A 14030-nucleotide genomic window follows, 5' to 3' on the forward strand; every position below is an offset into this window, starting at 1 on the left:
GAAAAAGTATTCTAGAAAGTATTCCAAGAGTATTCTAGGATAATAAAATTCTATTCTCACCTTGCAAACTGAACACAGTGGTCCTCAAGAAAAAAAGGAAAAGGCATAAATATTTTTAATTACTAAAGAAAGCGTAGCAGTAGTAATGAATGAGAAAATTAAGAAACTAATTATTTTCAAATCCCAAAATGTCTTTCAAAAAAACCCCAAACTTACACATCTACATGCCTTTTTCCTCTCTACGTGTTATTGGTGCCAAAGGGCTGCCCCAGAAGAAAAACGTGTATTAAAATCAAGAATTCCTAATCTTTCTGGTGAGCAGTGCAATCTTGGAAGGGCCCTGTGACTTTTCTGCATTGCCACCACCCCACCAGTAGCAACTGAAAGGGAGAAGATGGAGAGCCCTCTCATTCCTTTAATTTTGTGCAAGACTAATGATATATAAAATAAAGGTTATTTCATTACCTGTGCTGGTTTTGTATTTATTCCATTCTTGGATCCATGATAAATGTAGACTTTGCCAAAACCATCATATGGAGCCCCTACTGCAATATCTGTTGAAAAAAAGTTGCAACATCTAAAAATCATTCTTATTCTTTCTGCAGCTTGCAATCATGATAAGGGTACAATGTTCCAAGTCTGGCATTAGCAAAAAAGTCGCATCCATTTTTATTGTAATCATTTCACTCACCTGGATATCCATCCTGATTAATGTCCCCAACACTCTCAACTGCAAGACCAAACATGGAGTCAGTGGTTCCATTTAAGCGAATGGGTTTTACTCCCTCCCATTTGCCTTGCTGGTTAATGTAGATGTACACAGCGCCACCGATATCTCCGCTTCTGTCAAAATACTGCGGGGCTCCAACAACAATGTCTTGCCATCTTAGAATTAAAGGGGGAAAAAAAAAAAAAAAGTGCTTTTATGGAAGAACTGTGAAAAATAAGCGACCAGACTGTGGTCTCAAGGTCAGTAGCCAAAGAGCTGCTGAACAAAGACTAAAAAGTACATTAAACTGGTTGGGCAACAACAGCTCCACTGACAGTACGAGCTGATTATATTCCCTTTGTGACACACAAGGATCTTCTAGGGCCTTCTTTGGGTATGAGATTTGTTTACACTGCTTAAATTCAAATAAACTATTTTCTATAATTAAAAACGTAGACTGTGTCCTGACTGGTTCTCTGAGATGCTCGCCATTTCCTCCAGCAAAAGATGGAAGATGGGATTTGGCATTCCTTCTATTTCTAATGTGAAAAACCAGATCAGAAATAAACCAGATTGCCGTCCTTCACTGTACAGGCAGCAGGAGTTACCCAAGGCCGTACCCATCACTGTTGAGATCCACAACGGCAACATCGTAGCCGAAAGAAGAGGCCAGCCCTTCTCCTTCAAACATGTGCTCCAGGGAAAGCGCTCTCTGGTTTTTCTCTTTTTTCAGTAAAACAACTGCTCCGCTGTGGTTGGCTCTTGGGGCACCGGACACAAAAGTCATCTCATTCTGGGAGACAATTCCCTTACCCGAGTCCAAAGAGAAACCTTTAACAGAGAAAGAGACAAAGTAAAACCAAACTAACTAACAGCTTGTATTGTTAACAGGAAAAAGAAATTCCCCTACTATATTAAAGTGGTACATTGAATAGAAGCTTTGTCTAAAACGCACTATGATGTAACTGGGAGTTCTCCATTTCTATTTGGACTGGTGGACGCACGTTCACAAGTTTACACTCCTCCATACATTATATTTAAGTATTTCCCCCACAAAGCATATTATTTCATTGCTTACTCATATCTACTTTTCACGGACACCAAATACAAGATCATTTTTAAACACACCAGCTTAGAAATGACTGCACCTTACCACTTGAATATAGCTCGAGCATTTCACCTCTGGCAAAATTATTGTAAAAATTCTTAAGTACTAGTCAGTATCATTCTATTGCAAACATGCAAAATGTACCACACAAGCACAGCGTTTTACATGAATGATGTAAACGGTATTTGAGAATGACCTTACACAGTAATGGTGAAATTGGCATTTTTTATTTAATGCAGCCCCCTAAAGGACACATTGAAATAAATTTAGTCTTATGCATTCTTTATAAAAGTCAATACATTTTAAAATATATGAAAAACTGAGTTAAAAGAATATATTGCGTATACCAATATATCCAATAAAGGCCAAACAGAATGTTAGGCACATTGCAAGGCAGACAGACGCCAGCCAGTAGACAGAAATCCCCCTCCTGAAACACTTCACCACTACCGTGAAAATTCTCAACTACAGTAATTCACAATGAGAGAGTTTCAAAAAAATTCAGGGATTCCCATCTTGGGGAGGAATGAGAGGGTTTGGAGAAATGCATGACAAATCAGCGTTTCTCTGAAGCCATGTTATTTTGCAAGCTCCTCTTCATCTGAATCCCTGTTTTGACATGCTTTTACTTGCAATGCATTTGAGATGAGGGGATGGAGGGGAGAGGATCATGTCAAAGGTCTGGAGATCATGTCTGACCAGGTGCTGCCACCCCAAGTGGTCACAAACCTAAGTAGCTATTCATCATTACATCCACCGATTTGTCCACCTGTGTGCCGGGGGGCAATGTTTTGTACACAAACTGATCTGGATGAGTATCAGATACAGCTGTCAAAAACAGAAGACCTGTAAACACGAGCGAAAGATTGAAGAGACAAAAAATAGCAGTTAAGCAAAGCAGCTATAACCATGTTTATTTAGTGTCTAAACAGAGGGAACAGCAATGCCAGGGAACAGCAGGCTTGCCTGGAAGAGGTCCTGGTTGTGACAAATCAAAGGCAGCATTTACATTTAGGAGATAAATGCATTTGTTATGAAACTGCAAAAAGTCAGTATTACTCCGTTCACAGCAAAAGACACCTCCACAGCACCCCTCACCTTACCAATTCTTATTTCACCAGAAGAGGCCAGCAGCTTGTCTTTCTAGCATAAGATTTTACAATTTTTTTTTTTTTTTTTTTTTTTTTTTTTTTTTTTTTTTTACACCCAGTAATTACTGCTGATATTTAATGGAAGTTTATGTTCTATTTCTTCTAATAGATATGTACCTCTAAGTCGGCTCTTTTCTTTACTTGCTTTTACTTTTTACGTTAGCAATGCCTTTCCCATCTGTTCAGCTTTCCACCACTCACACAGAAGTTCCAGTTTCAAGTTACCAAAATTGTATTTGTTGCATATGCCAAAAAGCAGTGGATCGATACCCCACAGAAATCCGCACTAGAACAGGAAGGTTCTTCACACTTGAGGCCTTTCCAAAATTGCAGCATAGCCTTTTCTCTGCACCAGCAAATCTCCCTGCTGTACAGAAACATCCACTGCCTAAGGACAAAGTGCAAGAGACTCACCCCCTGCTATGCGCACTTAAAATATAAACGCTACTGGTATTATGGCATCTTAGAGGCCTGTAAAAACTTGAAGAATTAAAAAATTGCACTCACCTACCAGGAGAAACTGCAGTTTTAACAGTTACATTCAGAAACTCAATTTTTGATAAACCTTCTGATACCACATGGCAGAGACCTTGTGATCAAGGGCTACAGATCCTTAGACTGTACTTAACCATCAGAGTGATGAGAATCACTCCCTGAGAATCTGTAGGTCCTCATCACAGCTCTTCAATCTCTCGTTACGTTAGCAGCTCTTTTACGTACCTCAGCAGAGTCTCACACTTAAAACCAACCCATAAACGTGGCTGGAGATGTGAATTATCCAAAACAGTTAATATGTTACAGGGTCCACAAACGAAGGATTTTCTGCTCCCATATCGTATCATCGCACCAAGCTGGGATCACAAATGTTTAAGAAGCCTAAAGAGATTTACCATACGTACTTAATCCTACCTAGGTAACTGTTAGCTGGAACAGGAACTAGATTCTTATCTTGGCGGCTCTCATCACCAACTTCGTAAGGCCCATCATCAAAGATACCCAGATCATAAAATGTCTGATTCTTTTGCTCTGCGCGAACCACCCCTGAAGAAATGAAATGATAAAATAAAAGCAAATGAATGGTAAGGGAGAAAAATAACAGATAAATGGTTCCCAACTAACGTTAATTATGATGAATGAGAGAGTGACTACTGTTTAAATGGGACAAACACAGGACAGTGCACTTGGTGACAGTGTTTCCAAAAGGCAATGGATCTCTAAGTTCTCCCCGTGTGCCAGAATCTCATGCTGCTCTACAGAGAGGCCATGCAATGGTCTGGAAAACATGGGACACTATGAAAATTCTCAACAAAAACATGGGACCAACTTGGTCAGGAACCACCCTCATCCCTCAGTTCTTCACCTCATAAAGCCTCTCTTAAAAGGGAGGTAAGTACACAGCAATACACGAAAAAATTTACTGTTCAGCTCTGACAAACACCTGTGATATATTTAGAAAACATTATTTAAGGGGGAAAGAGATATTCTTTGATAAAGCGTGTGCTTCCCTTTTATCAACAGGCATATTTAACATTTTGGCAAGCACAAACATGTTTTTTCCATGATACAAGAGTACTCTTACGACGGATACACTGTTGTAGCACTTCTCTGCAATTGAAGTAAAAGTGTCTGAACTCAATATGCTGTTTCAGCTTGGTCATTTTTTTGTTGACAGATGCGTGGAAGATTAAGTTTTCAGTAAAGTACACCTTGTGCCAGAGCTTAACTCAGAGATTTTGCATGGTTCACATAGCAGGCACAGGTGTACGAGGGGAAAAAAAATGTAATGGTTCAAGAATCAGATGTTCTAAAGAGGGAAGTATTTACAGCTGTTGGTGTAATGAAGTGTGACGAGAAAAATCACTTTAAGAGATGGAGCTGGCCATTTAGACGCTTCTCAATATAAACTAACAGATAAAATCTAGGGGTTTTTTTCCCCTTAAGTTTTGGAATATCTCCTGGATAATATAGCGTACTTGGCTCTTAGTCAGACAGATCATCCATGGAATTTTACATGGGTATCAATGGCATTAGATATGAATACAGGTAGTATTGCTCTGTTGAGTTGTCTTCCTGCAATCCCCCAGTATGTAATTTGGGAAGTACTACTTTCCACAGATTTCACAAAGAATAAGGGAGAATACTGCAGGATAAATGAAGATCTCAGTGCAGCTATCTAACTTTTGCTCAAATGCAGGAAAAAAGGTTGGTCAAATGACTTCAAAATAATTTAGTAATTTGTTCCAGTATGGACGTCTCAAAGCAAGCACTCAATCCCACCATAAGATTAAGACTAATAAGGGAAAAATTTGCTTTACATATGTGCAAAGTTCCATTATCCATTCATAAGCAGTCCCTCAAAGATATTTAAAGGAACTGCAGTAAGTATGTTTGATACAGGAGCATAGCATTTTGCAAAAGCAGGGTAAAATCATTAGATACCTATTACCCTCTCCCCCTCAAAAAAAAAAAACAAAAAAAAAAACAAAAAAAAAAAACACCAAAACCAAAGAAAACCACCTTAGGATGCAACCCTTGTGAGCAATCTCAGAGGAAATGGGAAGGATAGGCAGGAAGGAAGCCAGGTCGTACCTTTCCAGTTGTAAGTGCCTGGGGCACCAAACACAATATAATGATAGTCTCTAGTAAAAGTAGCAGCAACACCTTGCTGACAGGAACCAAACTTCTCATGGCCTCTCAAACGGCCATCGCAAAAACTCCATACTCCGTTGTCCATATCATCCTTAATGGTGAGATCCTGGCTCAGCACGTAGCACCTTCCAATGATATCCCGGGTTTCCTGCACTGTGTTTACATACTGCCTTTTCTCATAGCGATGTGCACACGTCTGCAAGACAGAAGAAATAGTAAGTGAGGCTTTCTGTATGTCTGTATGCAAGTCATCAAAGAAGGCTGGTCTCCTTTAGCAATACTTCACGCTACCAATGCTGTAAATTGGTCACCTTGGAGACATCTGTGTTGCAATGCAGAGAGTCCACTGTTCCCTACGGGCAACATATGGGAAAATATGGGCATCTATGGATACAAGTCAGGGCAACTAGCTTCACAGTCAAGGAAGGCCGTGTGGTTAAATTCCTCTTCTCTGTGGGATTTAGGGTTTTTAGCTCTAAAGCTTTCCCTGATACCTAATCCCTCTCTTCCAAGAAGCGAGGAGAGAACCACCCTATCTCTCAAAGAAGGAAGCGGTTGTGTTTCCCCACAGCTGTCAGTTAAATGATTTACATGCTTGCACAGGACATGAGAACCTGGTCCAACTACGATCTACCTGAGACTACTCAGAACTCACCCCTTCCAGAAAAGTGCCACAAAGCACAGCCTGAAAGCTTTTCCAGTCAAGGGGAGGGAAGTTGTTCCTTCTTCCTACGTTGGATGTTCCACTTAGGGGATAATGGTGACTGGGACAGAGCAGCAGCACTGAGCACAACCTGTTCCTTAACCTTTTAGGCTGTTCACCTGGGAACAGAATTCTAATCAAATATTTAACCCAAAGGATGAATAGCCACTGGGTTAAGTGCTGTAACCACCAAACCACTGTAAAAAGAGATGGAACAATCAAACCCCTTTGCCAGCAGTGTTTTTTGTAGAACCAGATGTAGCAGGCGTGTGAAGAGCAGAAGCAAGCCAGGTTTCTCAGCTGATACACTTTTTCTATGGTTCCTATCAAGGCTTAAATATTAAGCAAACACCCAGTTGCTCCACACTTCGAGCACTGCAGAACTGCCCCGCTGCACAGTGACCTTCAGGCTGCCCACGCCTCATCTAATAAGTGCATTTCCCACTTATCACCTACAATGAAAAGTTCCTGCTCAGAAAAGACAAGACAGCATTAGTTGATGATTAATGATTCAATAAGCAGGACTCTTTCCATCTGCTCTTTCCCTCTTTGGGTTCTGAGGCAGGCTGAAGCAAGTTATTACTGGCTCTATGTTCTTAAATAACTCCAGATTCGCACCCTGAAGTTGCCTGCCTCCAGTTTCGGAAGCAGTGACATGAACCTGCAAGAATTAGATGGGGAAACCTCACTGCACACCCATTGTATGATGTAGCTGGTATCCTGCAGCACCATTGGAGGTTTATTTAACTGAGAAAGAGCTAAAAAAGTAACACTCTCTGGTAACTCCAGGAAGTTTTTTCTCTCTGTATTGCATAAAATAAAGAATAACTAGTAGTCTTACTGCAGTGCAACGGCCACATTAATTCATAGGAGCAACTTGGTCAGAGTCCCTGATGAAAGTTAAAGTGAAGCCAATCATCTTGGAAAACAGGCTCATGAGAGCCTGCTACTTTTACAACTTCATCACACTATTTTCCCTACTTCTGTAGCCAGTAGTACTTAAAAGAAACAATGTGTATATCACAAAAAAAGAAGTGGACACACCTGAAAATGAACCATCCATCCTAGATCGTTACAAAGGTTATTAAGAAAGGCCAACTCACAGTTAGAAAAATAATTTAAAGGTTTTACAATCTTCAAGTGTCTTACTTTGCTAGGGAGACATTTAAGTCCTTATTTACAAGGAATCACAGGAGCAAACACAGCAAAGTCAGAAAGCTGCACAGAAACACAGACCATTCAGAATGTTTACTGTAGACCCAAAATGCTTTTGTAAGCTAGTCCTTTAGACTTACCACCACATTTCCTCCTGGCCCCTGGCTTTGGACAGTTACACCCATCCATTGGTCTTCTTTACTCTCTATCTTCGGGTCAGCTGCAGAGTATCATAAATCATAATACAGCTTCAAATATTAACAGTTAACTACTTTTTTTCCTCTGTCTCTTTTTTTTTTTTTTTTAAAGTCCCTGTCAGGACAGGCACTTCATACAGTACGTGAGACAGTCTGCAGGTGGCAGTGTCTGTACACTTTATCACTGACAACATCCATTTTAGTGAACATTTTTAGCGTATTACTTCATGTCACATCAATTTACAAAATAATAAGAATATCCAAATCTACTAAGATTTAAGCATCTCATGCTATCTTAGCAACTAAGCTACAACTTATTCTGATGCAAAAAAATGTTATGTATAAATCCACAGAAGCAACTGCCCGATGCACTGCCTCTGGAAAGGACCACATCAAATAAGAAAAATCAGACAACTGCATCAATTCAAAACAAAAGCGCTGAAGAACTTACTCCGCTCATCAAATACGACACGTGTGCAGCGTGCGTTTGGAGATGCGATGTCACAGCTGTACAACCCTCCCGTTCTGTTGGCTTGTTGGGATGGAAAGGCCTTTTCCCGAGGAGCTCCAACCAGCAATCTGCAGGGAAGGAGAAATGATTTCAAGGGATCTGCAGAGGCAATATTAGAAAAGAGGAAGGCAACAGAATGGGCAAATGTTTTCACCACATTGCTAGAGGTTTGAATGGGGGAACATTTGAAGATGGATGAAAAGCTACAGCGCAGCTCTGTTCGTTAAAAAAAAAAAAATGGGGGGGAAAGGAGAGGCTGTAAACCAGTAACCATTCTGCAATTATTGGACCCACAGACCAGTAAATGTATTGTTATTGCTGCAATTATTTTTGCAATTTTAACTGAGAGAGGTTGATAAAAAATCTTTTAAAAGTAGGTGTCTGGCAGCTTTGCAAAAAATATCCTTCTATCAGGGAATCAAGTAGGGTATTTTTTGCCTTACTAGAAATTGCTGGCAAAGGTGGGAAAAGTATTGCTACTAAAATGACCACAAACTGCCAAAACAGTGAACACAAGTGCTTTCAGGCTTTCTTCTAGTTTTATGCCAGTCCTGTGCTGCCGTTCGGCTGAATTTATGGGCACCTGAACATCTCCAACCTGTGAATCACGGAATGGCCAAGGTTGGAAGGGACCTTTCAGATCATCCAGTCCAACCATCAACCCAACTCTGACAAAAACCATCACTAAACCCTATCTCTAAGCACTATGTCTACCCAGCTTTTAAATACCTCCAGGGATGGTGCCTCAACCACTTCCCTGCTTCCAATGCTTAATAACCCTTTCAGTGTCAAAATTTTTCCTAATATCCAGTCTAAACCTCCCCTAGCATAACTCGAGGCCATTTCCTCTTGTCCTATCGCCTGTTCCTTGGGAGAAGAGACCGACACCCACCTCCCTACAGCTTTCCCTTTCAGGGAGCTATAGGGAGCGAGAAGGTCTCCCCTCAGCCTCCTTTTCTCCAGGCTGAACACCCTCAGCTCCCTCAGCCGCTCCTCACAAGCCTTGTGCTCCAGACCCCTCACCAGCTCCGTTGCCCTTCTCCAGACCCACTGCAGCACCTCAATGTCTTTCTTGTGGTAAGGGGCCCACCTCTTCAAGCAAAGCAAGATCCCTCCTGGCCCAAGCAAGTGTTCACTGAACTATTCCAGGTTCTGTGCAAACGTGCACTCACCCTCTCCACTCCTTCGGCCAGATACTCACTCCATTTTGAAGCTGAAAATGTTCTTCTCCAACAAATCTCTCATCAAGAACAGGCCATGCCCACAAAGGACTTATCTCTCCTATTAAAAGGCTGGTCTAACAAGCCTTCCTTAGACACTGTTCTGGTAACCAAACGTGAAGGTTCTTGTTTTAAAAACTGAATAAAGCAAATTTTTTTCCTGGATCAACTGTCCCCTGTGAGTATTATCACAAAATCACCAGTAGATGTATTTAATTGCAAAATAAGGGGTTTCAGACAAAAAAATTTCTTACATTGTCAATTTTTCTTTGAAGTGTCACGTACACACTTGTGTCGAAGCACAGCTGCCTCTCAAGCTGATAAATTAAACTACAACCAACCAGTAAGAGTAAGCAATAGTTTGTGGAAGGAAGAAGAAACATCATGCTCAGCTGAAAAAACGAGGACGAGAGAATAGCAAGTGGATAGGTACAGCACAGCAGGATAGATGGATGGAGAACCATACTTCATGTGTTTCCTGACCCTGGTATAAAACATTTGAAAGAAGAGATCCCTGACGCTACAGTGTGAAGGAGGGCAAAGCTGGGGCTACAGCTGGATCCACAAGGTTCAAAGAGGAACTCAGACCCTCTTTAAAGGCTTCACCTTTGGAGTTTTGCTCTCGAGAGAAAAGCTTTTCTGCACACTTTATAGTGGCAGTGGGACAAAGCAAACTACTATCCCTCGGAATGCTCTTCTTACTAAAAACAAGACTCTCTTTTCTTCATGTCTAACAGTTAAGACCAGATCAGTTAACATCAATACAGAATTTTTGTTATTAAGAAAATGTTTATTCACTGTCACTAAAGAAAGGAGACACAAAATGAAACTGATGTATTATGAGAAAACACACTTTTTTAAAAACAGAAAATTACATCTGTGTTGTGAAACAGACAAGTTTTCAACACTCTTATAGAAATAAATTCTCCCAAAATCCAAAATTTGCCCTCATGAAGGTAAGCCCCTGAACGGTGAAGCCTTCAGGTAAAATATTTGCTTTTGACAGACACATATATAAAATCAGGATACACAGTGTGTGGGGGTTTTGGTTTAAAGTCTTTCCTTCTTTTCCCCCTGCATATGTCTGGCATTTTTTCAGAAACGTAGCAGTCATCACAAGAGTTTGTAATCTAAACAACCATGCTTTTAGAAAGGCCATTAATAACTTCATTTTCTAATTTTGGCAACAGTGCATTTAACTCTAATCTCTCAGAGTAATTCTTTTGCAAAGCATCTGTTTCTGAGCTATTCCTAACATAGGAATACATACATTTTCTCCTCAGTTCTGTCACCCCCAGGGAAAGACAGATGAGTTGTTGTTTGGTTTTGTTTGGGTTTTTTTTTTTAAATTAACAACTATAAATTTAAGACAGTAGAGGCACTGATTTCCTAGCAAATAGAAATTTTTATTATTTCTACTTTTTCGTTCAAAGCTTGTGGGGGGTAAAAATTATGAATTTCGCTTCCAGAAATTTGATCAGAAACCTTTTGTTTCAACATTGTGAATACAACTAAAAGCTTCTGGAATTTAAATACTTAATTTGGTTTATTTCACCCATCTGCAAACTACTGACAGCAGTGAGGCTAGATCAAGAAAATTACAACCCTGTCCTTTTCTATAGGATAGCTAGGCTATATCTTCTCCCTAGCTAAATGATACCTTTTACAACACACCATGATGTGCTCACAATCTTGCTGACAATTCAGCCAGAGAGAAGACCTACTGAGGCATCAGGGAAGAAACAGCACATAGCCAACAGAAGGTACAGTGGAAAGATATGCCGCCTGACACAAGATGCCCCAAACATTCAATGGCATCTCAAACAGACAGCCGTTGAGATCAACACATGAAAAATGCGATTGTTCAGCCTTCTCTAAAAAAAAAAAAAAAAAAAAAAAAAAAAAAAGGCATCAATCCAACATGATCTCAAAGGAAAGAGGCAACCTTAGGTTCTTCCCAGTGCCCATACCCCTTGTCCAAATCTTGCATAAGTTATTTTCCACTGTAAACAAAGTATTTCAAACCAGACTTATTTAAAACCCTCCAGACTTCAAAGAACTTTTGTCAGGAATCCCGTCACTAGTCTTCAAGGCTCATCAAACACAAAAATCTGGAATCCTGTTAGGCACATGGCTGCAAGTCCTTATTCACAACACAGTTAAACAGTAGCACAGACTGTGAACAGACACTTGCAAAGGATTTGATCAATTCAGGTAGATATTATGGTAAATACTGAAAGGTATTTTTCAAGTAGCAGCCAAAGACGTATTAAAAAGTAGTGTAACTCCTCTGTGCTTCTTCACTATTTATCTGCCCCAAAGATCACAGCAGAGAAGACTAAATCTATGCTTCCAGGTTCTGCAAGACAGGTTGCTAAAGATCATGAGGATTATCAACATTATTAGGAACATAAGTAAGAAAGTCACATGCACCTAATCTTTGGCTGAATAAATCAAGCAAAACGTAAAAATCCCTTGTCAATCACATTGTGACTTGAGGTCAACAAAGCTGCTATTCACCTTGCCTACTGTTCAAGAGGTACATTTGAAAAAAATCAGAATTCTATTATAGAAGCCAAATTAGTTCACTTAAAAATAAAAGTGTGCACAAAACTAAGTTCAAACTGAAAGCAGGGAGATTTAGATTAGATATTAGGAAGAAATTCTTTACTGTGAGGGTGGTGAGACACTGGAACAGGTTGCCCAGAGAAGCCGTGGCTGCCCCATCCCTGGAGGTGTTCAAGGCCAGACTGGATGGGGCTTTGAGCAGCCTGGTCTAGCGGGAGGTGTCCCTGCCCACGGCTGGGGGGTGGAAGTAGATGATCTTTAAGGTCCCTTCCAACCCAAACGGTTCTATGATTCTATGACACAGACTATGCAGCAGTGTGAATTTCAGCATGACTGCAGCAGTCCAAATGAATCAGCTTGTACAGTGAGCCGTACTACGTGCTCAGCAAAGTCCTTCCAGACTGAGGACACATTCCGGTCATTATTGTATGGCTACTTATTCAGCTGTGTTTCAATAAAAGAATTTTAATCAAGTTTGAGCTCATTATGCCAAGAAGGGGTTAGGTTTTTCTGCAGCTATGCATGTTTCATTTCAGCTTTCTCAGTGGCAACCAAAACCACCTTTCTGCAAAAGGAAAGAGGTAAGAGGAGGTGCTCTCCTAGCTGTCGCTATCTCCTTATACTGGCAGATGAAACCCTGAGATAAAAACAAAGAACTTCCTCTGCAAACGATGACTGACAAAAATAAGTTCTTCATTTCTCTCCACCCACAGTATGATTCATTTTATTCACTGGGACTTCACCCTGAAGGTGTACGACGGCCACAGTCACTACTTTCAATTCAGGTCTGAATGTCCAAAGTCAGGCTCCAGAATCTGTATTTAGATACCAAAATAACACCCTGTCTGTCAAGACTGCAGAGTCAAAAGATGCAAACCCCATAGACTCCGAGATGCGGATGTTTTACTGATTTTCTATCCCCTGGCAAGTTTGCCTTATTGCTATGCAGAGAACCGAAGCTCAGCCATACAGTGTATACTGAACATAAACAGGGCTGAGCATCAGCTCCTGTTGAAGCCTTAGCTTTTTATGATTTTAGATATGATTACGTAGTATCCAATGCTTACCATATGAGCTAAAATTCGGACACAAAAAAATTTACTATTCATGTAAATTACAGATTTAGATGCTTCACAGTACTTCAATCCCGATTTTCCCTATTCATCTTGCTTAAATACATACTATAAACTGATTAGGGTTTCCCTGGGCCAATCAGACTGCACAGGTGTTAAATGAATTTCTATCAATAGTTCATTATGTTACATTTCTATTGATTAAAAGAAGTGCCTGTCATGTGAAAATGTTGGAAAAAGAACAGAATTCTCTCACATCCTGGCACAAAGTTACAATGCACTTTAGCTCCAGTCCTACCCCCTAATTAAAACATGTGCGTTCCAATTTCAAACTAAAATTCTAATTTCAAACCAAATAAATCAGGCCTGTTGCTCTATTGGTTAGAATTAGATTAATTATTGCTTTCTCTTAATCACTTCTTGGAGATACGTGATAATGACTGAAGTCCCGCTGCCAATTATGAGCATCTGCTGGCTTCCAGGGACAGATTTACTCCCTTACAACCCCGGATTCATGGCCAAACTTGAGATAATCCCACAGGATTAGAGCTCATGGATTGGCATGTAATGCCAGTTTAACTAATTGACCTCACCAAGATGCAATTTTGGCTCAGGTGGATGATGCCTGCATTGCATGGACACCAGTGACCCCAGCTGTACCTGCGTGTGTGAGGGATAGCCACAATGTCCAACGGGGATGGGCACAAGCCCCCCCTCTCAGAAAAGGTACCAAAACATTCTGACTTGATCTAGAGCTGAACCGCGCTTTTGGATAACTGCGTGATGAAAAGATACTTTATAAACCTACACATTTCAAAGAAGCGAAAGAAGGTGGGAACTCGCTGCCCCAGTCAGGCAGGCAGGGACCAGGTCTCCATTTGTCAACTGCTGTTGACCAGTACTCAGCAAGAACAGTCGGGTGAACATCAAGAAGAAAGGCTGTAACTTAATTTAATCAAAAGTAGCCCATCAGAGTTATTAAAATC

The 14030-nt window shown here is 40.5% G+C and overlaps 1 protein-coding gene across 4 annotated transcripts in view; it reads right to left on the reverse strand.

Moving 5' to 3' along the window:
- ITGA6 (integrin subunit alpha 6) overlaps positions 1 to 14030 on the reverse strand; it is a 52559-nt gene that overhangs the window by 17787 nt on the left and 20742 nt on the right. For 3 of the 4 annotated variants that reach the window (XM_074594121.1, XM_074594122.1, XM_074594123.1), the window contains exons 2-8: positions 8124 to 8251; positions 7616 to 7695; positions 5558 to 5813; positions 3878 to 4009; positions 1330 to 1540; positions 692 to 885; positions 466 to 554 (exon numbers count right to left, since the gene is read on the reverse strand). In XM_074594121.1, the coding sequence (XP_074450222.1) occupies positions 466 to 554; positions 692 to 885; positions 1330 to 1540; positions 3878 to 4009; positions 5558 to 5813; positions 7616 to 7695; positions 8124 to 8251 (1090 nt within the window). Of the gene's footprint in view, positions 1 to 465; positions 555 to 691; positions 886 to 1329; positions 1541 to 2546; positions 2664 to 3877; positions 4010 to 5557; positions 5814 to 7615; positions 7696 to 8123; positions 8252 to 14030 lie in introns of all 4 variants that reach the window. The other variant, XM_074594124.1, reaches the window with a different exon arrangement.

This window comes from Larus michahellis, chromosome 7 (assembly GCF_964199755.1).
Source record: "Larus michahellis chromosome 7, bLarMic1.1, whole genome shotgun sequence".
Lineage (NCBI taxonomy): Eukaryota > Metazoa > Chordata > Aves > Charadriiformes > Laridae > Larus > Larus michahellis.